We start from the raw sequence: 24771 nt of genomic DNA on the forward strand, positions 1-24771 counted from the left end.
TAATAAATAGGCTTTACAAATAAGTCAAATTTGTTTTGCTTCTAACTCTTCCTTTGCCTGATTTTGCATTACCCTTAATTTACGGACATGAGTGTAGTATTTTATCACTACAGTGTCTTTACAGTGAGGCTTTAAATGACAACTTTAATATCTTTATTATCTGAAATTATCAGAAAATATTATTATCTTATTATTATTATATTAATGTTCAGTTTTCTTACTAAGATGGCTTTACAAAAGTTTTTTTTTTTTTAAATTATTATTAACGTTTTTTGTATTTACTTTTTTATTAAAATATCATGTTCTTGTGGCTTACGCCACATAAAATTTGATTCAATAGCGAAATCACAAAATGTTTAAAAACAGCACATCTTTAGAATTTTTGATAGACAGTTTCACATAGTTGCTGGAGATAAAAATGTTTTATTCCGTACAGTTTTTCCATACTGTCTTAGAAATGTTGAGTTTGTTAACCACAAATTCGTTAAAGTTTTATAAAATATAAAAAAAAATAACAAAACAAATTCGAAATTCAAATTTCTGCTTCGAAGTGTACATATTGCGGTTGAAGGCTAAGTTCTTCAAAATTTGATGGCTATAGGTACCGTCGTTTTTTTCGCAGTGGGAGAAATATGCATGCATTCATGCAGGTTCATCATTATTTAATTTCTTTAAATATAATACAGGGCGATAATATTTGGTGGCAACAATTTGGAAAGTTATGCAAAGTGTTTAAATGTTTCGACGCAAAATGCCTTTTCGAAACTAATACCCCATGATTTTTTGGGGAAGAAGTTTTCCTTTTTCCATTCCATGATTAGACAGAGAAATTTGCCTGAAAAATTCGAGATTTTAATTAGAATTTATTGTGTATAAAGAGTTGAGCTACAAAATCTCACAGTCATAATATTTCGATAATACAAAAGTTAGCCATCAAATTGAAATATATCGTGACTGACCCTGGATACTTTGGCTCAAACACAAAGTATTTACAGGAGGAGGGGAAGTAATTAAGTAGAATTTTTGAAAACGTACAGCAAAATGTCTCAGGTAAATAAACTATTACTGTTATATGCGTGAATGTTTGTGTTCAAATGCCTGTGAATGAACATCTGCTGTCTTTGCAGATGAGGAAGTTTGAATCAATGCAAAATAGAAGATACCTGGCGCACGAATGCCAAATTCTTATTTGTGTTTCAATACAGCTTTCAGCTACCTGATTATAAAGCTGGTATTTGAGCTAAAGAATTCAACCGAAAGAGTATTAGATGAATGATGAGCAAGAAAAATATTATTAACTTCTAATTAAAAAATATTTATGTAAGTGATGAATATCCACGTAGTTCGAAGTATAAGTTAAAAGTCGGTTTTAGTGTGAATTGATTTTCAAATAATATGCTAAAATTAAACAAATTCAACCTCTTTTTTTGGGACAATTTAAAATTGCTTATTTTTGTTGAAAAGAGGACATAGAAAAAGTAGCAACTTTAATCTTTCATTTTATAAAGCACTTTTTTTTTTGTTTTGTTCTATTGATACTTATTGTTTTAAACCTAGATTGAAAGCAATAATAATTTGAATTATTTGAATACTGGGGAAAAACCCAAAAGGATAATTCGTCTAAATATAAGAGTCAAAGCTTTATGAATTTCTAATTAGTATTTTTTAAATGTTATATGCAACTCAAAATCGGGAACTAGAAATACATTTTTTAAAAAATAAATTAGGATAAATTATTTTCAGTTCGAGGTTTTTCTTCTTCTCAAAACCATTAAAAACCTGAGACATTTGTTCTGTTAGAAAGTTTTTAATTTCTCATATTGCTAAAAATTACATCTTTAAATCTTAAACGATGAATTCATTTCCTAGATCAATAATCTTGTTGATTTTTTCTGCTAATTTTTGCTTAATTTCCATGTGGGGTGATCCTACTCTATATTATTTCTGGTTCGAAAACAAACTTCACGATAGCTGGATTTTAGAAAGCCTTAATGATACTTACATGATTTATTGCCTGCAAAAATGTAGAAGGAATTCAAACTGTACCGGAATGGCTCTAAGTTCTCTCCAAGAAGATGCCGACGATCACACAAGAACGTGTCATCTCTTATGGAAAATTGATGAATCGGATTGTATCGACAATGAAGAATGTAACATAGAAGGCTACCAAATTTATCACGTAAGTTTTTATAAGCGCTTATTATTCAAATTTTTTTAATGGAATCGTTAAGTCACCAAGCAATAGATGTTTTCATTTGATAATATTTGTTATGTTCAAAGTTTATTTTTGAATATTAAAGCTTCACAAAAATTAATTTTAAATTGCAGAAATATAGTTTAAAAGGAGAACTTTCAAGTAAAAATTTAGTTCTAATTTTGTTTTCAACTTTCGAGCCTGAAATATGTGACGGTGGTGAGGTTTCATTTTCTTCAAAAATATATGTCTGACTTATATGTGCATTAACACAGTTAAGACGTTTGAGTACATTATCCTCTATTTCGCACAGTTTTATTAAAGAATCAGGAATTAAAATAACTGTGAAATCTCTATTTAACAAGTTATAAGGTTTCTTAACTCATATAGAACACAAATAGAATACAAATCAAAGTTAACAGCCTTTATAAACATTTAAATCGAAGTGTTGAAAAAAAAACTTACAAGAGATTCATTTATAAGTTTCAAATAACTTCAGGCTTACCTATTAGGCAATAAAATCAGGAGTATATTCCATAAAAGAAGGTTACATACTGAACAGAACCAAGCAAAAATGCAATGCAAGTAAGAAATTTTTTTAAGACTTCTTGCATCTAAAAAAATATAGGTAAAAATATCTCTCACCAATATATCGTTTGGCGCTAAATTGTTTTTCACGTTGCCCAATTTCATTATGCGAAAATGACGCTAACTTATTCTAACACTGACTTTATATAATTTTACAATTTAAAAATAAAACGCGTTGAAAATAATCCATCGCAACTTTTAGCATTTTGCTCGGAATTAAAACTCTACTTAGCATTTTCTGTTTTAACTAATTTTTAAACTGAAGTTATAATAATATTTTTAACTGTTAAGTTGTTAAAATTATTCTTTTTTCCGTAAATAATATCCGCAACCATAATTCAAATTTAGGTTTTATGCCAAAAGTTTCCTCTTCGTCTCTTTGATTTATTTTTTAAATTTTTATTTATTTATTTTAATAATAGCTTTGAATGGTGCGTTTAAGTTCGTGAAAATCAAAATTCCTCTTAGGTTAAAAAAAAGAAAGAAAATAATAAATTTCATTTGTTGAACTAAAATTCCTATAAACATCATATTGTTTTAGATATAGAAACTCAGTACAGGCTAATGCAATCGAAACCAAATGCAACAATAAAATACTACTTTCTGAGTGTGATACAATAATGGAAAAAATATTAGGTGTTAATATTTTCGGTAATCATATCGTATGTGATTTAATGCTTTATTTATTTTTTTAGTTGGAGGCATTAAAATTATTTATTGTTTTAATTCTTTTTAGTCGTGTTCGAATATGAAAGTTATTAATTTTTTTTTTATTTTATAAAGCAATTGTTTTCGAATTAAACTGCTGAAATTTAGATTTGCTAAAGTGAAGAGTAAACAGAGCGCCCTCATTCGGCAATTTTCGCGTTAGATAATGTTTTCATCGTATTAAACTTACTTTTTCGTGTTTTTGCAAAATAGATCGCTGTGTACATCGAGTAAAAAGCAATAATAAATGTAATATAATGTATGTAAAATTAAATGCGCGCAATGTTGAGACCATGCCAAATTTGTCCAACTGATTCCGAATTTGTGCAATGCTTTGATTTTTCTAAGTGAAAATAGATCATAGTGTACATGAGAAAAACAACACTAATGTGTCATATAGTATATACAATGCGCGGAATGCCGAGCTTGTGCAATTCTCTGATGTTTTTAAGGGGACTTAGACACCTTAAAACCCATAAGATCTTCGAATATGTGACTGTTGCAAGAATTGGGATAACTTATTTATTTTAAAAGCAATTACTTCCAACTTTTTACAGCTGACTACATAATATAGCTGCTTTCTGAAATAGTAATCAAAAATTTTGCGTTGCCAGAAATATTTTTGCAGTTTAATCTGCTTATCTGCTTTGTGACAAAATGTTTCTTCATGTTTCCACCTTGCGCGCACAGTTCAAAACATTCTGTGGCATAATTTAATTCCATATTTAATATATAGCTTTTATAACATATGGAAACTACTGTGAACCAAGAATTCTAAGAATTTCTTTTTAAATTGTTATTTTATTTGGAGTTGAGTTTAAAAATTGTATTTTATTACAAAAATCTGTAATGTTTTCGTGCATAAAATTTTTTAATATTAAATAGTCATCAGATTTTTCGTTCAAGTAGAAAATAGTGCCCATATAAAGAATTCCATCTAATTTCAAGTATATACCATTAGCCATTTTTCATGCGCGCAAAGCGGAAACTTGAAGAAAAATATTGTCACAAAGCGGATTAAATTACAAAAATATTTGTGGCAACACAAAATTTCTGGTTACTAGTTTCCAAAGCAGTTATATTATGTAGTCAGCTGTAAAAAATTGAAAGTAATTGCTTTTAAAATAAATATAATATTCCAGTTCTTGCAACAGTCACATATTCGAAGCTCATAAGGGGTTTAAGGTGTATGAATGTAATATGTGTAATGTTTAATATGCACACTACTGAGACTCTGCGCGATGTTGAGTTTGTACGATTCTATGATGTTTCTTAAGTGAAATCTAATCACTGTATACATGGGAGAAAATAAGAATACATATAATACTTTATCTAATGTTTAATGTGCGAAATGCTTAATTTCTTAGTCGAAAGCTAATGAAAGTGCATGTATTCAGCATCTCATTTATGTTTTTACAATCAAACTGTCCAAAAGTGTCTCTTTACCTTTTAAAGATGACATCGGAAAGATGTGCTCCCATTCGGCGTCCCCACTCTAACAGCCTGTTATGAAAACTCTGGAATGCGCGGTGTAGCAAATCTTGGGGAATGGCGGTGATTTCTTTTTCAGTGTTCTCCTTCAGTTCATGGATTGTTGCAGGACGTGTACGGTACACTTTGCCTTTAAGATATCCCCACAGGAAGAAGTCGCACACACTGAGATCAGGGGATCTCGCAGGCCATTCAATGTTATCGTTACGTGAAATAATGCGTCTTCCAAACAATTGACGAACTGCTGCCATCGATTGTCGAGCAGTGTTTGACGTGGCTCCGTCCTGCTGAAGATGCATGCTGTCGATGTTAAGATAAGATGGTCTCGGTGTAAAGAATGTTTGAACCGTTGGAATGTCATCTGGAGGTTTTTTTTTCAAGGCAGATCCTGTTTCTTCAAAATTACGCACCCATGTTGTAATCGCATGCGCAGATGGGACACGTCCATGACGTCCAAGCTGGTAATGCTGTCGAAATATCTGCGCAGCAGACGCACTATCACCATTTTTATAAAACGCTCTCACAGCTACTGCACGTTCCGCACCAGTCCAATGATCCATGATTACTAAATGGCAATGAGCTCGCAACAATTGTCAGGGGCGTAGCTAGAGGGGTGTAAGGGGGTACATCTGTCTCCGGGCGCAGCATCCAATTGATATTACGAAATTTTAGAATTAAATGTTTTCCATCCTTCTCAAGCAATAGGGGCCCGAAATCTTCAGCTGTCCCTGGGCGCTGAAAGCCCTAGCTACGACTCTGACAATTGTGCAAAGTTTCGAACAACTGCCGGCTCTACAGTGCTGCCAATTGTAACGTTCAAAATTTCCCGTTTCCCTGCGCCACCCTGTATAACAATGGTGGCTCTTCCTTCTTGTAAAAAGAAGTAAAAGAGTTTAGGCAATGTTGCCCATTACTCTTCCGCCATTGGAACATTTAAAACAAAGATTTTAAGTGGTTATTCCCGGGTAAGGTAAATATTAAATAAGTAGATAAGATAGCAAACTGCCACCAAATGTATAGTATTAGTAAAAGATCCCATCTCTAAATTCAGGGGGGGCGGTTAAATCGTTAAAACATCCCAATTGGATGAAGAGCCGATTCAATCCCTCCCAAACCACCAAACGCAAACTCTTGACCAAACAAGGGTGCGATGGTGAGTCTGTAAAATAAATTAGAGGACAGAGGTACTTCCTCAAGCCAAGTGGCCAGGTGGAGTATATAGATTTGATATCTATATTTATATTCCAAAACACAGCTGTGTGAGAGGGAATTCCCTGCATAGTTTCTTCCCCCCCCCCCCCACCAAAACAAAGGGCTGTGTGAGTCTAAATATCTGTTGGCTGTTTTTAGTTGAACTAAACGACTGATACTATCTCGTCCAGGGATAGTTTCCATCGCTTTTCCAGTCGGCTATTGCAGCCATTTTGTTATCGCTGCCAACTGAAACGCTGTTTCAACTTCTGCAGCGCTAGTGGCTCTTTTGCTAAATGGTTGTAGCAATCCTAGATATTCTCTTTTAAAATACAATTCTCAATTTCTCTCTACGAGATTGGTCATTATTTAATCTTTTCACTAAACTGAGAGTTTCAATTCGGTATTTCATTTGATTCTAATTCGTTATTTCATTTGAAAGATTGGCTTCCGCGGACAAATAAGTTAAGGATCGATTACTCATTATTAATTCACATTCGCAAAGCAGAGTAGAAAATCTTCATAACTCATAATATTTTAACTAAATTTTCGTTCAAGAGTTCTTTTAAAATTTCTATTAAATGCTCACCTTGTAGAGACATTAGGTATTTTTTGGAAGCAGGCAAGATGAAAAATACGCAATGCCTTCGCCGGGAATGGAACCGCGGACCTCTCAATTACGCGCTGAGCGTGCAGACCACTACACCACGAAGGCTCGCTAAGAAGGCGGGAGAAAATACCTTATAACCTTGGAGTTGTGGCTGAACTCAATTTACACAACGTAATGTAAGTTATATTTCTGTTGAATTTTATCACAGTCATATAGATGCTTCATAACTACATTTACTGCATTTACATTTGCTCCATTACTTGAATAAATAATCGATATAAATCGATTTGTCAGTAAAATGACACAGGATTTGGATAAAAGCACTACTACGCCGAGATAAGCTCAAGATGTACAGCTCTGTGTACTGCACATATAAAATTAACGGAAGCACTTCCGCAGAGAACCCGCTAAACGTAAACATCGCCAACTTTGGCGATAATAGTTCAAACCTGGTAACCTAGCAAATTCATCCTATTCGCTTATGCGAAGGTTGTCGTTGTTCGCATTTGGAGATTTATATTATTTTTCTCTTATTTATTATTATTTTTTCTGAATTTTTTAACAACGAATAGATAAAAATATTTTCGCATAATTAAAGAAGTTTTCGTCGAAAGATGCCGGTTCTCGGGTCGTCAGTTCGGGATCAAAGGAAGAAATTATGGCGGGAGGGGTGAATGCTAATTTGTAACATGGCTGTTCACGTTATGTTCTTAATTATTAAGAGCTGTAAGCACGCAGAACCATGAGGTTTCCAACCCCTATAATAATTTTAAAATGTATAAAGTTCTAGTTTTATTAAAAATGCTACTGAAGAAAATTTGATTACTGTTGAAGGTTATTTTTATTGTGAAATATATTATGAAAAAGGATAGGTATTTGTTTCAACGTAAAATGCTTTAAGCTGTATGCAAGTAACTTGAAAAAAAAAATACTTAAAACTATGTAAAATGGATATATTAAAGGTCATGCATTCATTAATTTATTACATGGGCATGGCTCTTACCGAAATACATCAATCAACAGGCAAAGTACTTAATAGTGAAAAAAGACATTTGTAATAGAAATATTAGTATTCTATATGAATTAGGGAAAATACGTATAAGTATATTGTAAACGTAAGTATAAGAATACTAATTGTTATTTTTTAAATGAATTTTTACTTCCCGTTATGTTTAATACATTGTTTTCTGTGCTAACTTGAATTTAATAGAAATTTATTTTCGTATATCACGTTTAACCTGTTAGTTTTATATCTACATACTTATTATCTGTGAATTTTTACTACCATTGTCTGCTAACTTGAATTTACATCACTAAAAACCACGTTTACAAAATATCACGCTTACGGCTCGGCTCATCCTCGATAAGCCGCGAGCTTGGCGAGTAAAACTGCAACGGCGCCAAAGGGTTCTTTCCCGAAGCGCCAACGGGTTCTCTGCGGATGAAAACCCAAATTAACCACCCAGCATTTATCTTTAGACTTCGCAAAAATAGGTCCTACAACATCAACTCTGGTCATTTACAAAGTGTTAGAAATTTTCATTTAAATTTTCGAAAGAAAAAAAAAAAAGGGGGAGGGAATATTTAATGCCTTAGCTTTGTTTCTTCTACAAAAAAAAAAAAAAAAAAAAAAAAAAAACATTTTTAGACAACAGCTGCTATAATTTTTCTTCCACTTAAAATCCACACCTTTTCTCTGAGTATCGCAAGAAGAGTTTCAGCATGCTCATAATGCTGATGATTATATTCTGTTAGCCATTCAATTAGAGGAGGTTTTCAAAACATGACAACTGGATAATTGTATTCTTTATCGTTACCTGCATCAGTTATCCATGATTTCATTCGAAGAATCCCATCATCATCTATGTATCCTTTATAAGCGTTTGAAGTGTATTCTTAGTTTACTCTTCAGTAAAACTTTCTGACTTTTTTTAAAATTACCTTTTCAGCTGTAGAAAATTCTTAACGGGTAATATGGAGCCTCTGGTCCATCAAATTTCCTTTTAGTGAATTGAAGAAATCCAGCGATAATTCTTACAGTTTTAGTACAACTAGAAACTCTTCTTGCTGTGTTAGTATAACTTGCTTGTTGCGTAAGTAGCATATATTCGGTTACAGTGTTCTTAACGCAGACAAAATTGTTTGCCTTTCCTTTTCAGTTTCTAATGTTTCAGGAGCTGAATTGGAAGATGCAGATGCTTTGAAAGACGGTCTCTTGATAACAAATCTGCTGGATGTTTATGACCAGGCATGTGATTCTAGTATGTTTTCTGATTTCCTTTGCTCTGTTTACAATAAACACTTACCATAGGTCTTGATTAGCTATCCACGATAAAGCTGCACTTGAATCAAACCAAAATTAAGCATTTAAGATGTGTTCTCTCAGTCCACACTTGATGAAAGCTCACAGACGAGTTCTAATCACTACTGCTATAAGCCTAAGATGAGAAAGAGCTAGTACTTTCTTTGGTGCAACTTTCAATTTTACTGTAATGAAATCAACATGAACTTTACTTTGAGTTTTTGTCCTTACAAGTAACAACAAGTGAAGCGAAAGCGATTCGAAGGTTAAATTGAAGGCAATTTGACTGGCATCATAAAACACATGCCACGTACTAGAGTCAATTACCGTCATGTGACGTATTAAGATCACAATGCTCAAGGCAAAAAAGATGTTGGAGCCATTTGGAAAATGTCTTTTGGAATTCTTTTAGGCTGCGATTCGTCCCATCCTAATATTAGCGACTAGTTTTTTCTGAAGTAACAATCCATGGATCAAAATTAGTGGTGAAATTAAACGGAGAATCTTTTGCATAATTAATAAGGCTGCTCTTTTCATTGGTTCTAAACAGTTACTGGTACATTACATCCCAGCTCATAAGACGAACAGTAACATCGAAGTTCAAGAACATTTTCTATATTTTCATATGTTGCATTGCTGATCCAGCCTTTCAGTTTAAATCCTGCTCAAGACCTTAGCGCTTTTGCTAGAAAAATAAGTGAACCAATTTCATTTATATTCTGTTCTTCAGTCAAACAACTGTCTACATGAAACCATTTAAAATGCTTTTCAGCTGTTCTTTTAAGATGAAAAGGAGCATTCTGTGTTAATTTATGTAATTTGACTACTAAGAAACTATTAAGGGAAACCTCAAATAGCACTTTGCAATGATAGAATTTAGTTTCTTGATAATTTTTAACTATAGAAATCTTAATACATCCCAGTTAGCTGGATCATTCCGATATGAAGAAAAGCTTTCTCTATCTGCTGATAATCCAATAGGAAACTCAAAATAAAAAGAATAAAGTAAGAACAGAAATTCAAAAAAATAAGGGGTATACCTTCTATTAAATTAGGACTCTTCTCTAGAAACTCGTTCAGTGAATTACGTTTCTTATCTATAGTAGAGGTATCAAAGACGTATCTTAAAGGGATAGTACTAGTATTTTCTTTTAGAACAGCTCGTCGAGGAAGAAAACGAGGAGATTTTGAGTCTTCATTTTCGGAAAGTTTAGCTGTTCCTTTATCTAACCAGTCTTTAATATCAAAATTGTATTCAGCATATTTATTTATACGATTCAGTTTACATGTAGTATTTTGAATCCGCTGTATTCTATATTATTCTCAAGTAAAGGGCAATCTTTAATCCATGGTAATCTTTACGTATATTTCTCTACACCATCTCTCTATACTATATTTTCAAAGAAATTTCAAACGTCATGATCTCGGTCTTCCTTAAGTTTTGTTCCGGATTCTTTAATTCCCGAACACTCTAAATCCCACAAGTTAGAAATGTCTTTAGTGCAAAGCAAAGCCATCAGTGTTTTTGAGGATACGCAATCGTTGTTTCCAGTCGTACCGATCAACGACCACTCTAATTTAGTTGTAAAGATCGTTAAACCTTTGTGAATTTTATAACATTTGGTCGTTAATATTTGTGGCCATGCTTCAGCTTTCAATAGTACCTGAAAAATCAATTTTTTATCAATAAGTGAAAAATTGATTTTTCTTTTAGAATATTATACGGGTCAATAAATTTAACTTCAGGTATGTAATTACATGAGTGTCCAAAACTTAAGCAGCTTTTCGGATTTTGGCCATAATTTCAACTGGGGGACATACATGTATAATTTAGTATGTATAATTCATACTAAAGAGACAGAATGTAGTACATAAGCGATGGGGAAAATGTATAGTAACAAAGCAAAAAAAATGGATAGGACGCATACAGTACGGAACGAATAGAAAAAGGCTTTTGACAGAATGGCGTTAGGACGAAAAACTGTCTGGTGGAGAGGAAAAACAACAAACCGAAGAGCCTTAGTAAGCGACAAAACCTCCCTTAAGTGCAATGGTTGCGCTGCACCGTCTGTCAATATTCGACACCAGATTATCTAACAGTTCTGGGAGTAAGAGTTCCTATTCTTAAACACGTGTCTGCTGTTGTCCGAAGGGTACTATCATGACACCAGGCGTCTTCCTAAAGTATATCACACATATTCAATGGGATTTAAATCAGGGGACTACGCTGGCCAGTCCATTCTATGGATATCTTCACACCGCAGGAGTTTTTCAACAGCATGAGTCCTGTGTGGCAGTGATTTGCATTCCGTAATAGCAAAGTCTGGATCAAAGGGACCCAGGAAAGACCCACATGGGGAAGAATAGCTTCATTACTCCAACGATCCCTTTTCCTGAGGTCAGTGAGATGAAATCAAGACCATACCTCTCTTCATATCAAATGGCAATGAGAATCGTTTGTCAGACTAAAACGACTCCTATTGTTAAGAAGGACACGATGAGGTGCTTAGTGTTTGTATTCTCTACATCACTGTAAACTGTGCCACCGATGGGCTAGTCAATGGCATTCAGCATTCAGGACGTGCGCAACTGCTGAGCAATGGGCCTATTGTCTGTTTTGACTTTCTTTTCTCCTGCAGATCTACATATCAGTCACCAGTCACCATTATTTTCCTCGGCTAACTACCACCAATCTTTCTTACAGCTGCAACTGTCGTCTGGAAGGTTGTCTAAGCTTGTGAAACAACATTTTTATTTCAAAATTTTGGGCGACAGACATTAAAGCTTGCTCAAGCTTGTCAATCATTCTAATCATATGCAAAGGAATCCTAATGTTTTCTTGTAGCCATACTGCAGGAACATTCTTACTTTCACTTGCAGAAGAATGCCTGAAAGTACTCCTTCCTTTCTTCTTTTTAAGTTGCCTTTGTACTGATTCCTCGCCTTTAGCTCTCCCTAACGTACCCTCTGACGTCATTGTACTGATTTTTGCATATGTATTACCTTTCTACTGAGTTGGCATTTCATTGTATTGATCGCAAAAGGCCTTTTTTGACAATTTCATGAATGTGTTGAAAAATGAATTTCCTGCTTAAATTTTGCACACTACTAATAAAATTTTGATCAAGCTTCTTTATATAATACTCTATTAAAAATTTGAAGAACCAGGATTCATATCTTGTCGTAAATACTGAAATTTTTTTTTCAAGTAGCATAGGATTATCTTTAAGGTTTTTAGAAAATTCTTTCAAAAACCAACCCGGTTTTTCAGTTCCTCGTCAAATAAGTATTTTACGGTTAAAAATCTAAATTTGTACTCATTGCATATTGACAGCTCTGTTTCGGTGTTTTTTTCTGGTAGTGTAAGGATCTTAAGTTTTACTAACGTTTATTTTATTTTAAATCTTTACTATCATTTCTTATTTTCTACTTCCGGCCAGAATTAAAAGCTTTAACTTATTTATGCAAATTTGTCTGGCGAACGCCAAGTACTTAAGTTGTGGCTTTTTGCCAAGCAAAAGAGAGGAAGGAGTTAGTAGAAGCAGGCCGCTTGCCTTAGCAGTTTTACTCGGTTGCTGGTTGCTTTCCAGGCCAGAGGTTTAATCCTCTTAATAATTTGAAACGTATTGTAGTGTTAACAGTTCTCTGTACTACATACGGCTTCCTGTTAATATACGGCCAATCTTCCACGTAGGCCCTTGTTTATTATTCCAAAGTTAAGTTAGAGTTTAGTTAATATTTTTATATTCTTACGTTCAGACCACAAGTGGTTGGTCTCTGTATTCCGAAGTACGGAAATTATTGTAAAGAGTGAAAAATAAAGGGTTTCGTATACCCTTCCTGTGTATCTTGTCTACTTCCCAAATTTATTGAACATAGCTTTAGTAAGCTCCCTGTTCCGAGTCAGGTTCTTGAATGTTCCCCAAGCAAGTAAGGCGGAACAGTGAACCTGATAGTAGTATCTGCATACAACTTTTTTTCTGCAAGTAAGAGGATGTTTATAGCATTAATGTTTTCCATTTTTATTTTTAATACTTCATATCTTGCTTTGATCCTAACTGTATTACAGTATATATATATATATAAATTAATATTGCCTTTCTTGTAATCTTTGAAAAAATAGCTTTGTATGCATAAAAATTCATTTAGGAAACAAAACCAGTTGTAACGACAACTACTGAGGCTGCTACATCTACTACTCAAGAATCTTCAACTACTGTAGCACCAACTACAACTACGCTTAAACCAACTACTACTACAACTACTGAGCCAACAACAACAACAACTACTACAAAAGCGACAACTACAACTACAGAACCAACTACTACTACTACAACAACTGAAGAACCTACCACTACAACCACTACAGTGCCGCCTACTACTACTACTACAACTGAAGAACCTACCACGACAACCACTACAGAGCCGCCTACTACTACTACAACTGAAGAACCTACCACGACAACCACTACAGAGCCGCCTACTACTACTACTACAACTGAAGAACCTACCACTACAACCACTACGGAACCTCCTACTACCACTACTACAACTACAGAACCAACGACTACTACAACGACAGAGCCGATTACCACTACAACTTCAGAAACAACAACTACTACAACTGCCGAGCCTACAACAACTCCAACAACTGCTGAGCCAACAACGACAACAACAACCGCTGAGCCTACAACGACGACTACAACTGCTGTGCCTACAACTACGACTACAACTGAAGAACCAACAACTACAACTACAGAAGCAATGACAACAACGACCGAAGGACCCTCTGGTAAGATATGTAAGATATGGCTTATCTTTGGTTACAGCCGAAAACATCGCGGCAAAAATATTGCGGACGAAAACGTCGCGGAGAAAACAACGCAAGGCGAAAACGTCGTGCTACAAAACATCGTGGGAGAAAACATTGCAAAGAGAAAACATCGCAGTTCTAAAACATCGTGGTACAAAACATCGTCGTCGAAAATAAAGCGGTTCAAAAACTTCGCAGTTTAAAAACATCGACGTCGAAAATATCGTGGTAAAAAATAAAGTATCTACAAATCATCGCATGACGATAACATAGCAGACATGCTTTTTTCAGGCTTTAATAACTGTAAATGGATATTCCCATAATGATTTGTGAGTGCAAGTGATGTAAGGAACGATAATTTTTAATTTCACATTTTTTTATTAACTAATAAATTTTTGCTGAAAAAAATAAGAAGGAAACTTAAGCATAGAAAATTAAATGCAACTTAATAGATTATACTTTTTATGAAAAATTACCAGTAAAAACTTTATAAAAAATGATTTATTAATGGTCTTTGTTAGTTAACTTTGTCGGTTTAAAATTCTATTCAGTGCTATAAGTTGCATTAATTTTCTATGCTTAAGTTTCCTTCTTATTTTCTCAGCAAAAATTTAATATTTAATAAAAAATATGAAAGTAAAAATTATCCTTCTTTACATCTTGCGCTCACAAATCATTATGGGAATATCCATTTACAGTTATTAAAGCCTGAAGAAAGCATGTCTGCGATGTTATCGTCATGCGATGATTTGTAGATACTTTATTTTTTACCACGATATTTTCGACGGCGATGTTTTTGAACCGCTTTATTTTCGACGACGATGTTTTGTACCACGATGTTTTAAAACTGCGATGTTTTCTCTTTGCGATGTTTTCTCCCACGATGTTTTGTAGCACGACGTTTTCGCCTTGCGTTGTTTTCTCCGCGACGTTTTCGTCCGCGATGTTTTTGCCGCGATGTTATCGGCGGACACCCTTAACTTTGACACTAATTCTTCGCAAGTGAAAAAAAAATCTAACACCCCCTCACAATTTTTCTTTTCGTGTTTTATATGTTCACATAGCTCCGGACACCTAGGTCGAGCATTTTTGGCATGTCACCAGAACCAAGCACGAGTACTTTACAATTACACTAGAACCAACTACTACTATTGCAACTACAGTACCAACCACTATTATTGTAACTACAGAACAGAAATGAGCTCATTTGACCTTCTGTATGAATTAAGCATTAAATTACTTAAATGGAAATATATTTTGCTTAGTTGTTGCCAATGAGAGAAATTTAATTGCAGCCTGTGTTATCTGCAGTTGCAGCCTACCCGGAAGAAAAGCAAGCTGCTCGTAAAGTTTTAGCTTGGTGCTCTCTTAAATTTTTTTCTGTCATAAATAGCATAAAATATCATTATTATTAATATATAGGGTCATGTTCTGACGTTGAAGAAAGCACGCGATTCACGTGACATCATCATATGTCTAAAATGTTTCGTTAATGTCAGCATTTTAAATAAATAGCTGCTGTTGCCAACATTTTTGTTTCAGATTAAGATAATTCCCACGGTATGTTATTGCCATGTTCTTTTATTGATATGGAGGAAAAGGTTATGTTACATTAAAATTAAATCATCAAAATAAAAAAAGCAATTGTTCCAGTTTATGAAGCTGTAAGTTTCCTCACTTGTATTCGCTTAACCAAGTGGAATGTCGCTTAAGTCCAAGAACAGGAACGTAAACTCAAGAAGGGTTAATCACCTTTTACTTGCTTCAAATAAAGCTTTGCAGTTGGCCCTTTCTCAAGGCGTACAGCAAAGCCTCCATTTGGATCTAATCTCAAAATGTAAAAATAATAACTAACTAATGACTAACTAAAGAGATATAGCCGAAGCTAACACAATTCTAAACTAGTTGGCCCATGATATTAAATTAGACAGCGAAGCTATCAAAAGACACGTAATACGGCAAAGCGTAGTAACAGTTAGAGAGACGTAGCCAAAAGGCAAACGCGCGTTGTTCAGAATCCTAACTCTATCTGCAGAAGTCAGTGGAACATTGACTTAAATACTTTCTGCTTCTCATTTGCATTTACGGCGATTCTAAAAACTCATTCTGGTAACGAATTGTAAGCTGAAGCTATAAGAGATAGGGAAAGTGAACTAAATTAAAATAACTGTTCTAAAATTAAAAAATACCTTGCAAAGCATTCAATTAAATTGTAAATGACATTCATTATTGGGTTCATTTGTACCATCGGATTTCATGTTCGCGGTTCCTTTTACCCAACATCCGTTCAAAAACGTTCAAAGAATATAATTTTATATTTTACTGCCTAAAATAAAATATTGCGTTCGTGAGAAAATTGGTTTCAAAACTTATTTTTCTTTCAATACTGATCCTGAACATGCTCTTCGGTTTATAAAATTCGTGACTGAATTTGACTTTTATTTTGAGATAGAAATTTCTATCTCAAAATAAGAGATAGAATCTTATGTGCTATAAATTATACATTTCCCTTGAAAAGTCCATGATGATGTTCGAATTACGCTAATTATTCCATTTAACGCTGCTTGTGGTTCTTATTTTTAATATGAATTTCGTTGTATTTTTTCCTATTGTGTAATGAGATAGCTTACATTTTATTTTACTTACATTTTAACTTTTAAATTCCAGTCATGTTAAGCATTCATCTTTAAATTTTTCTTTCTTATTTTTTCATACATTTTATGTTTTTACATCTTATATTGCAATTGGATATTTACTATGTGTTTCTACTTATTTGAATAGGAACGAAATATCACTTTACACGTAGGCTATAGATTGAAAAATTAGTTTTGTTTATGTACGCACTAATGTACACTATTCGAATCACGAATGTCGCTGCCTACGCATCTAACTATGAATCTAATGACGTATCTAAATGCCACATCTAAATTTCTGCAAGCAGTGGTTCAGCTATAATTCTATGATCAAATACTCAATCTAGTTTTAAAAGGATTTATTAAAATACTAAAATTAATCTAATTTAGAATCTAGAATCGAATCTAATGTTACATCTCATGAGCAGCGTTCTTGCTGCGTCATAACAAATCGAAAGTCAAGTTTCCACTGTTGCCATTCTGAGGCAGAGAAAAGTTTGTTTCTAATCAAACCGGAACATCGGCAGAGTGAAAGTTTCTAGTCAAACCGGAACAACTTTTTTAATTTTAAATATATAATTTAGAATATAAGGTAATTAAAATAAAAGACAATATTTTGTGAAAACAAATTCAGAAGAAGGTAAAAGGTTTCTAAATATTACATATTATTCGCTTTGTGAAGGGAAGTTATATTTTATAATTATGATAGTTCTTTATTGTTTTATATTGCTTTCCTGTAGTAATGAGCTTCATTATTATCACAGATCCTCACCGTTATAATAAAGAATGCAGTGCACCGCCTGCGAATATTGTTTGCAAGCAGCCAGTGGATCAGCAGTTTGTGTTTGGTTTAGAATCGTAAGTACACTTTTTATGCTACGTATTTATGTAAATTAAGACGTTAAGTATTTCGAATGTGCCTTGTGGTACACATCTCTTTTATTAGAAATATACGTTGCATGACATGACGCACGTAAAATGTTCCTTTCTGCAGTGAAGAAATGCTGTTTCTAAAATCCATATAACCAGCCATTCAACAACTTCTCTCTCTAAAGGCCCACCAGTGGTCATATGGAGAAGACTGTTGAATAGTGATGGATCAACCAGGATTCAGGTTCCGGAAAGCAGGATGAATGAATTGGCTTTACATTGTGGGGATTTATATTTATTTTAAATAAACAATTTAATTTAATTTTACGTTCTTTCCTATAAGCCTTCATTCCCCTAATTTTCAATGCCAGAATATTTAAATTTAGTAGCGCGCGTGAAGCAGTGTAAATTCTATCTTGAGGAGAAAAGGGTTCTAAAAGGGTAGTGAGTTCTAAAAGGATAGTGAGGGTGTTTTGGGCAATCGCCGTCACCTCTGTAATGCGAGCTTCTATTTCTGCAGGTATTGCTGATTTACATGACATAATAGATTTTACTTTGCTGCCACTAGTTTTCGACGCGGTTTTAACTAACATAAGTATTGATATTCACCTGCCTCGTGAACTTAATAACATTACAGGTCCACTACCCCTTTGAGGCACGTCGTAAAGGTTCACCCTCTACTATTATCCCTCCACGGCAGAGCCGCACCACCTGTAAAAATCTCCAGGCAGCACTGGTCGTTAAATTTGCTACCTGCCAGTCGCATGGGCGAGCCTGTCGCAGTGGGTCGTTACCCAACAAACCAGGGGGATCACTCCCCCCCCCGGCTACGGTTCCGCACCGCTCAGAACATGCCATTCTGTTACCTTACATCCTGATTTTCCTTGTGAGCCTCTTAAAATCGCTCCACAAATACATTTCTCCCTTTAGACAGATAATGCTAATTCAAAGTTTTTCTGTGCTTCCACGCCGCTCTGTGGCGGGCAGCACAGGTAAGGAAGGCGAACCTCCCTCGTACTTTGTCGTAGAATGGGTGAAGACTGTGTGTCCTTTCGATGGTGGTGAAGACTGTGCCTTCCCAATATGCCTTATCAACGTGGCCAACAGCCATGAATCATTCCAGTGTGGTGTGATGATTTCAAGGCATGGAAACCTTGTAGAGACATTAGGTATATTGGAAGCAGGCAAGATGAAAAATGAGCAAACGCCTTCGCCGGGAATGGAACCACGGACCTATGGAATACCGGCCCAGCGTGCAGAACCACTACACCAGGAAGTCACGCTAGGAAAGCGGGAGAAATACCTTATATACTCCCCTTTTTAAAGGGTGACTGGGGTTTTTAGGGGACCCAATCGCGAAATTTTGCGTGGGGAGATTCATCTTCCATGACCATTTTTTTAGTTCGGGCGCCACTGTAGCGTCTTTAGGTATATTTCTGAAAGCAGGCAAGATGAAGAATAGCAAACGCCTTCGCCGGGAATCGAACGGCGGACCTCTGGAATACCAGCCCAGTGTGCAGAACCACTACACCACGAAGGCACTCTAAGAAAACGGGAGATATACCTTATAACCTGCAATGGAATATAGCTATGGAACACTAGATTGTAATAGGAATATAGCACAGTATCCCGGATAATTTACTACTCCCCAAAGTACCTGCCTGACTAAATGAATTATCAAGTAGACTTAACTCATGATGTACCAGTACAAGTACATTCATCTGTTATCCGCCATATGGTTTTATTAACGTGTCATAGTCTGATATGATATGTTCATCAATTTTAAATCATCAATCAATATTAAATCATCAGTTTACTTCATCAAACCAGAAGCTCAAGGATAGCACCCATTCAATCTTATGTTTTCAGTTTACAGCCAGTGTACTCCTTTGGTATGGAACCACATTTTACACTACTGCGTATCACTCTCAAGAGCCTTCAAAAGTTCAAAATAACATTTCTTTTTACTTCCTTGTACGAAGTAAAAAAGAAGTATTGTAATCGCGAAAAGTTTCAGGCAGCATATTTCAACGAAAATATCCATTTTGACCGCTTTCGAATGCAATTTAACGATGTTTTTGCGTGATATCTGTACGTAAGGACAGAATAAAAGACTCTTTTCCTCCAAAAAAATTATAAAACTGCTTTAAAACGAATTCTGAAGAGAATTTTTCGTGGCGTCTGTACGAACGTATGTACGTATCTCGCATAACTCAAAAACGAGTAGCCTTAGAACGTTTAAATTTTGTATATAGGACTACTATAACATGTAGATGTGCACCTCGTATTTGGGTTGCAATCGGCCGCGCCAAAAGTATATAAATATATTTATATATATATTCGCTCTGTTACCCGGCTCAGTGATCTCAGTTTCATTACTCTTATACGTTTGTAAAGTGTACATTTTTTGCTTTAAAAATGATTCAATTGTGTTGTTCTTATTCTATTTATAAGGTTTTTATGCCTTTAGTAAATCTGTATGCAATATTTTTAGAATTATCAACAATTTTAAAGTTGTTTAAGTGCCTCTAAGCCTAATAATTTTTTTGATGGCTGCCATTGCTTGTTTACATTTGAAGCAGCAGAGTAGTGGATTTGTTGCCAATCTAGAGAAACGTAACTTCGCAACAACAAAGATAACGCCTTCATTTATTATTGCCAATTAAATCATGCTTAATTCTGTCTGGAATTTTTTCGAGGAAATAAGTGTTTAAGATTTACTTCGTAATTTTTAATACAGATATTTTGAGTTTTTATGTATTTTTCCCCTTGTCGCGAAGTGAGAACTGAATTAATTGAATGAGAAAGACTCAATCGTCTGTCAAAAACTGTGCCTTTTTTGTTTTGTTTGCTTAATTTCTTTTATACATCGTTCTAGCTTTATTATAATATTTGAATAGAACATGTGGCAACGATTAGATAATTCTTTAAATGATATAAATTTTGTGCATTCTGAGTTATAATATTAACGAAGTATAATACTGTTAAGTGAACCTAGCGCCAGAGTGTCGCTATGGTAAACAAATAGAGTGAATTTTAGAGAATGCCTTTTTTCTATTGTGGTTTATGCGCTGTCGGCGAAGTAGATTTAATTCAATCCAATAAGTTTAAACGAAATGCAAGAAAAATTGCGTATAATTTAATATTCCGTACAAGGAAGTCATGTGGTGTACACATCAGATTTTTTACTTTTTAGGAAAGCACCATTGTTTTCTGATGCCAGTATGGAAGTCAAATGTGAAAATCCGTATATGGCATCTCTATTCAAATCGGACTCAACAAAAGACGCTTATGAACCATTTTCTGGAAAGTTTGTCTGCAAAGAACGACAAGCAATTACTGGTGAGAAGTTATTACACTTTTACATATTTATTTCCACCTTTTCCTTATTAGTGTTGCATGAAAAATTTCTACTAAAATTTTTCTAGTATGTTGAGATTAGCAAACATACTTCGAAAAGATTGCACCACTAAATATTTCTTTGTCACAGGTTGAAAATTAATTACCGCGGTTCAAGAAATGAATCAAATAAAGTTGAACTTCAAGACTGAAATCCGGAAATCCGCTGAGTTGGCTTCCGTCCCAGAGTATTACATAATCCATACGGAATTGGTTACCAACTCAGCAGTTTAAGGTCCTTGAAGATATTAAAGCACTGGGTTTCTTAGGAAGCCGAATCCCTTACCCATCGTGCATAATACATGCATACTTACCAATACATAATACAAATATAAAATATAGGTTCAAATTTGGGGAGCAATTACATAACACAAATACACAGCACATTCTTGAATAAATGCTAATACATTCTTAAATAAGTACTAAAACATAACTGAGTTAAAAACATTATACAAACATTATTACTGTGATATCTGGCGACTGTTTGGCGATCAACAGAGCATGCTTGGCGCAGGTAGCTCTTCTTCGAGAAGGGTTAATGTATTTATTAAGAGTTGCATGTTAGCCTCGGAAGAGGAAGGTAGTAGATTGTACTATGCGGTAGGAGCGACGTACTGCTCTGAGTAACTATTATATTATTATTTGAATTATATATTTAATAAATGTTTGTTTCGTCTTGCTAAATGGTGCCTTATTAAACCATGAAGTCATCACAATTACATCTTATGAAACTACTATTAAGCTTTCAATACCTGCACTTTATACCTATACACTATACATTTACCAATAAAATGTACCATATTATTACGAAAATGCATTATACAGCACGTACAAGTACAATGTATTATCAATCTACTTATTCACAAGTACTTTTACATAGAAATGCATTGTACAGGAGGTACAAGTACAATGTTTTATCAATCTAATTCTTAACGAGTATTTTTTTTTCTTTTCTGCATTGTTAGGTAAATACTAAAACCTGTTTCAAGTACTGATACATTACACACATCAAATTTACCTTACAGTGTATAGTACTTTATCCAATCTCCTATACTTTATAATATTCCTGCGCATAATACAAAACAAAAACAAAAACAAACTTCCAAGAACATTGGTGTATTGAGAATACGGCAAAGCACACTAGGGTTATCTGCCTAAGGGGAGGGATGCTTTCGTGGAGGACTTTCTAAGGGAAACTGGCTCGTATACACGTTACACATCGGGAAAACCACGAAAACACCCATGCAGCCAGCCCGTTCGCGGGATTCGAACCTCGGACCGAATTACCAGAGTTCAGCGATTTTACCGCTCGGCCGCTGGTGGGCCTTCCAAGTACATTTATAATACAGTACATTATACAAATACTTTGTACCTGTACATTACATAGTTACCAATATTTAATACAATTGCAAGTATATTACAACTGGTACATTTATGGATAAATGACAGAAGTGCATTAATTACAAATACAATTATGATATTTATTATCCACTTAAATACTCATACATTGATTAAATACTCATACATTACTATATACTTGCATCTTACAATATCTAGTATATATTATAATCGCTATTACATTATACAATTACTACGCTGAACTTCAAGACTACGACATTATTGTTCTAATAATATGTTTTGGTAAAAATAACAAAAATGGGGCAAAATTCAAGGGCAGTTTAAGCCAGTTTAAACTCGCGTTGCCCAGTTTACTTATTATAAGAGGTAAACAAATTGTAAGGAATTATGGGACGATTTTTAAACCTGGGCCATAACCAGATGGTAAAAAGTTTTGTTTATACGCATTTGATCAAGCAAATTCTAATTAACGAATCTACAAACCTCGTACGAACGTGAAGGAAGAAAATAACGTAACAACTGGTGTCAGAAAAGAAAAACGCAACAATATTTATGCTAAATGAGTTATATTACATTGCTGGATGTTTTTTTCTCTTTGTTTAACATTATAGTTCGGTTAATATTATCAAAATAGACGTGAATAAACATGATTAAATTAAGCGGCGCATATTGTAACTAAAATGGAATTACAGCTAGCCTTCTTTTTTTTAAATAACTCAGTTTGTTTTTCTGATGCATTTTGCAGGTATAGAAGTTTGTTTCCCGGTCAATTTGGAATATGTCGCTACCGAGTGCACAACTTTGCAAGATGGTTATGACATTCATATAGAAGAAGAAACGTTGTTCCACAATTCGCCAGAACGACCAGAGAAAGCAATCTGTGACGATAAACAAGCAATGATATCATTGCAACTTAAAAAGGAAGGCAGAGACGTCAAAGTAATCATAGGATGTGCATCTATCATAAAGAAATGATTGATTGCCCTGCTTCGAATTACCATCCGTTTTGCGTCAATATTACATGAGTAACAGATTAAAAACTTTAACGTGATTCAGCTAAATTATTATGTCTGTGGATCACGATACCATTGTTTAAGTATTTTCTTAGAATAGCTTTTGAAATTTCAAATGTCGCACAATTTTTTAATCATTATTTAACTCTTTGAAGACCATAACGCCCCAGACAGCCTTTCATTCAAGCGACCACAACCGCCCAAAACGGCCGAAATTCCGATGTTGTTTTCTTCCCTCCCCTAAGGTATGCAGTAGCAGGTGCAGTTCCCCCAAATGCATTGTATCAGTTTATTACAGACAGCTTGTCCTAAAAGGATTTATTTGTGGTTTCTTATCTTTATTGGTTAGGAAATAGACAGGATGACATTTGAAATCGTCACTCTTCTTTGTGCGTTAATGGACGGGGAGGGAAGGAAATTACTGTGACTCTCGAAAACCTTTTCGGGCGGTTCGGTATTTTATGAGTACAGGTTAACGAAAACTTCGATTTTCAAAGAGTTAATTATAATCTTAGATCTTGGCAAACACCTTTCTGCAACTTTGAAGAGAACAATCCTGAAGAAACTAAAAAGTTCTTTTGTATGTTAAAAATCTGTATCGGACGAAATGGTTAACAATTGTTTTCATAAAGCTTTCTCTTTCATCATGCACCATTTTCTGATATTAAACATATTTATAAAATGATATATGAAAGTCATTCTATTACAATGTCTAAAAGAGCACTAATTAAAATTCATGATACATTTATGTGTAGTTTCTCCTTTTTTTGGAATTCTAGGCAGTACAAAATTATGAAGCATTGAAATATCAAGTAAAGAATAAATTCTTAAATTAAAATAATTCTAAAGAGTACTTTTTATGCAAATTTCTAGATAGCAATTAATATTTTTAGTCCAAAGGGGCTTTGTCCCTGAAGGACTATTGATTTCGTTTTGCGATTTTGCGTCGGACTCATAAACGTCGGTTCACTTTTCAAACTGTTGCCACAAAATGTTAGAGTCCTGCATTATATTTGAAGAAATTAAATAATGAAAAATCTGCATAAATGATTGTCTATTTCTCGCATTGTGATAAAACAATGGTACATAGAGCCATCGAATTTTGAATGACGAAATCCTACTGCGAATATGGGCATCTGAAATCCCAAATTTGGAATTTGTTTTATTATAGATTTTATATTTTGTAAAACTTTAACGAATTTTTGATTTACAAACTCAATGCTTTAAAAGCGAGAAATGGCAACGTTATATAGAAAAAAAAAATACTTTTATCTCCAGCTCGCGAGACTGTGTATATCGGAAATTCTAAAGATATGCTTAATTTAACATTATTTTGCGATATTGCTCTTGAACTGAATTTTATGGTTTAAGTGCAAAGAACATGATATTTAATAAATAAAGGTAACACTCAAAACGTTAAAAAAACGCCCCTTTGGACGTAATTTAAAATCTGAAACATTTCAGATTTTTTTTTTATCTTATTTTAATTATTTCTAATCTCATTGAAGTCGCTGGATAAATTTTCGCTTAAAAGTACTTGCATATTTATCCTCGTTATAAAATAATCTGTACGAGGTTAGAAAAAAATTAAGATTTTTTC

General features: G+C 34.2%; 1 protein-coding gene across 1 annotated transcript; it reads left to right on the forward strand.

Annotated features, from left to right (window-relative positions):
- The first annotated feature begins 1179 nt into the window (after positions 1-1179).
- Positions 1180-23856, forward strand: LOC118179527 (uncharacterized). Its single transcript, XM_085816217.1, has 5 exons — positions 1180-2179; positions 13234-13876; positions 17295-17388; positions 20597-20742; positions 22904-23856. The coding sequence occupies exons 1-5, from the start codon at positions 1853-1855 to the stop codon at positions 23131-23133; spliced, it is 1440 nt and encodes a 479-aa protein (XP_085672343.1). The 5' UTR covers positions 1180-1852; the 3' UTR covers positions 23134-23856.
- Positions 23857-24771: the final 915 nt, after the last annotated feature.

The sequence above is a fragment of the Stegodyphus dumicola genome, chromosome 4 (genome assembly GCF_044657685.1).
Source record: "Stegodyphus dumicola isolate Sdum_Otavi_A_Nest chromosome 4, ASM4465768v1".
Taxonomy (NCBI): Eukaryota; Metazoa; Arthropoda; class Arachnida; order Araneae; family Eresidae; genus Stegodyphus; species Stegodyphus dumicola.

Bases quoted from the DNA above. Each gene is read 5' to 3' on its own strand.
- LOC118179527 (XM_085816217.1), top strand. From the start codon at position 1,853: ATGAATTCATTTCCTAGATCAATAATCTTGTTGATTTTTTCTGCTAAT. The intron at 17,389-20,596 runs GTAAGTACACTT...TTTACTTTTTAG, and splicing joins TTTGTGTTTGGTTTAGAATC to GAAAGCACCATTGTTTTCTG. The intron at 20,743-22,903 runs GTGAGAAGTTAT...TGCATTTTGCAG, and splicing joins AGAACGACAAGCAATTACTG to GTATAGAAGTTTGTTTCCCG.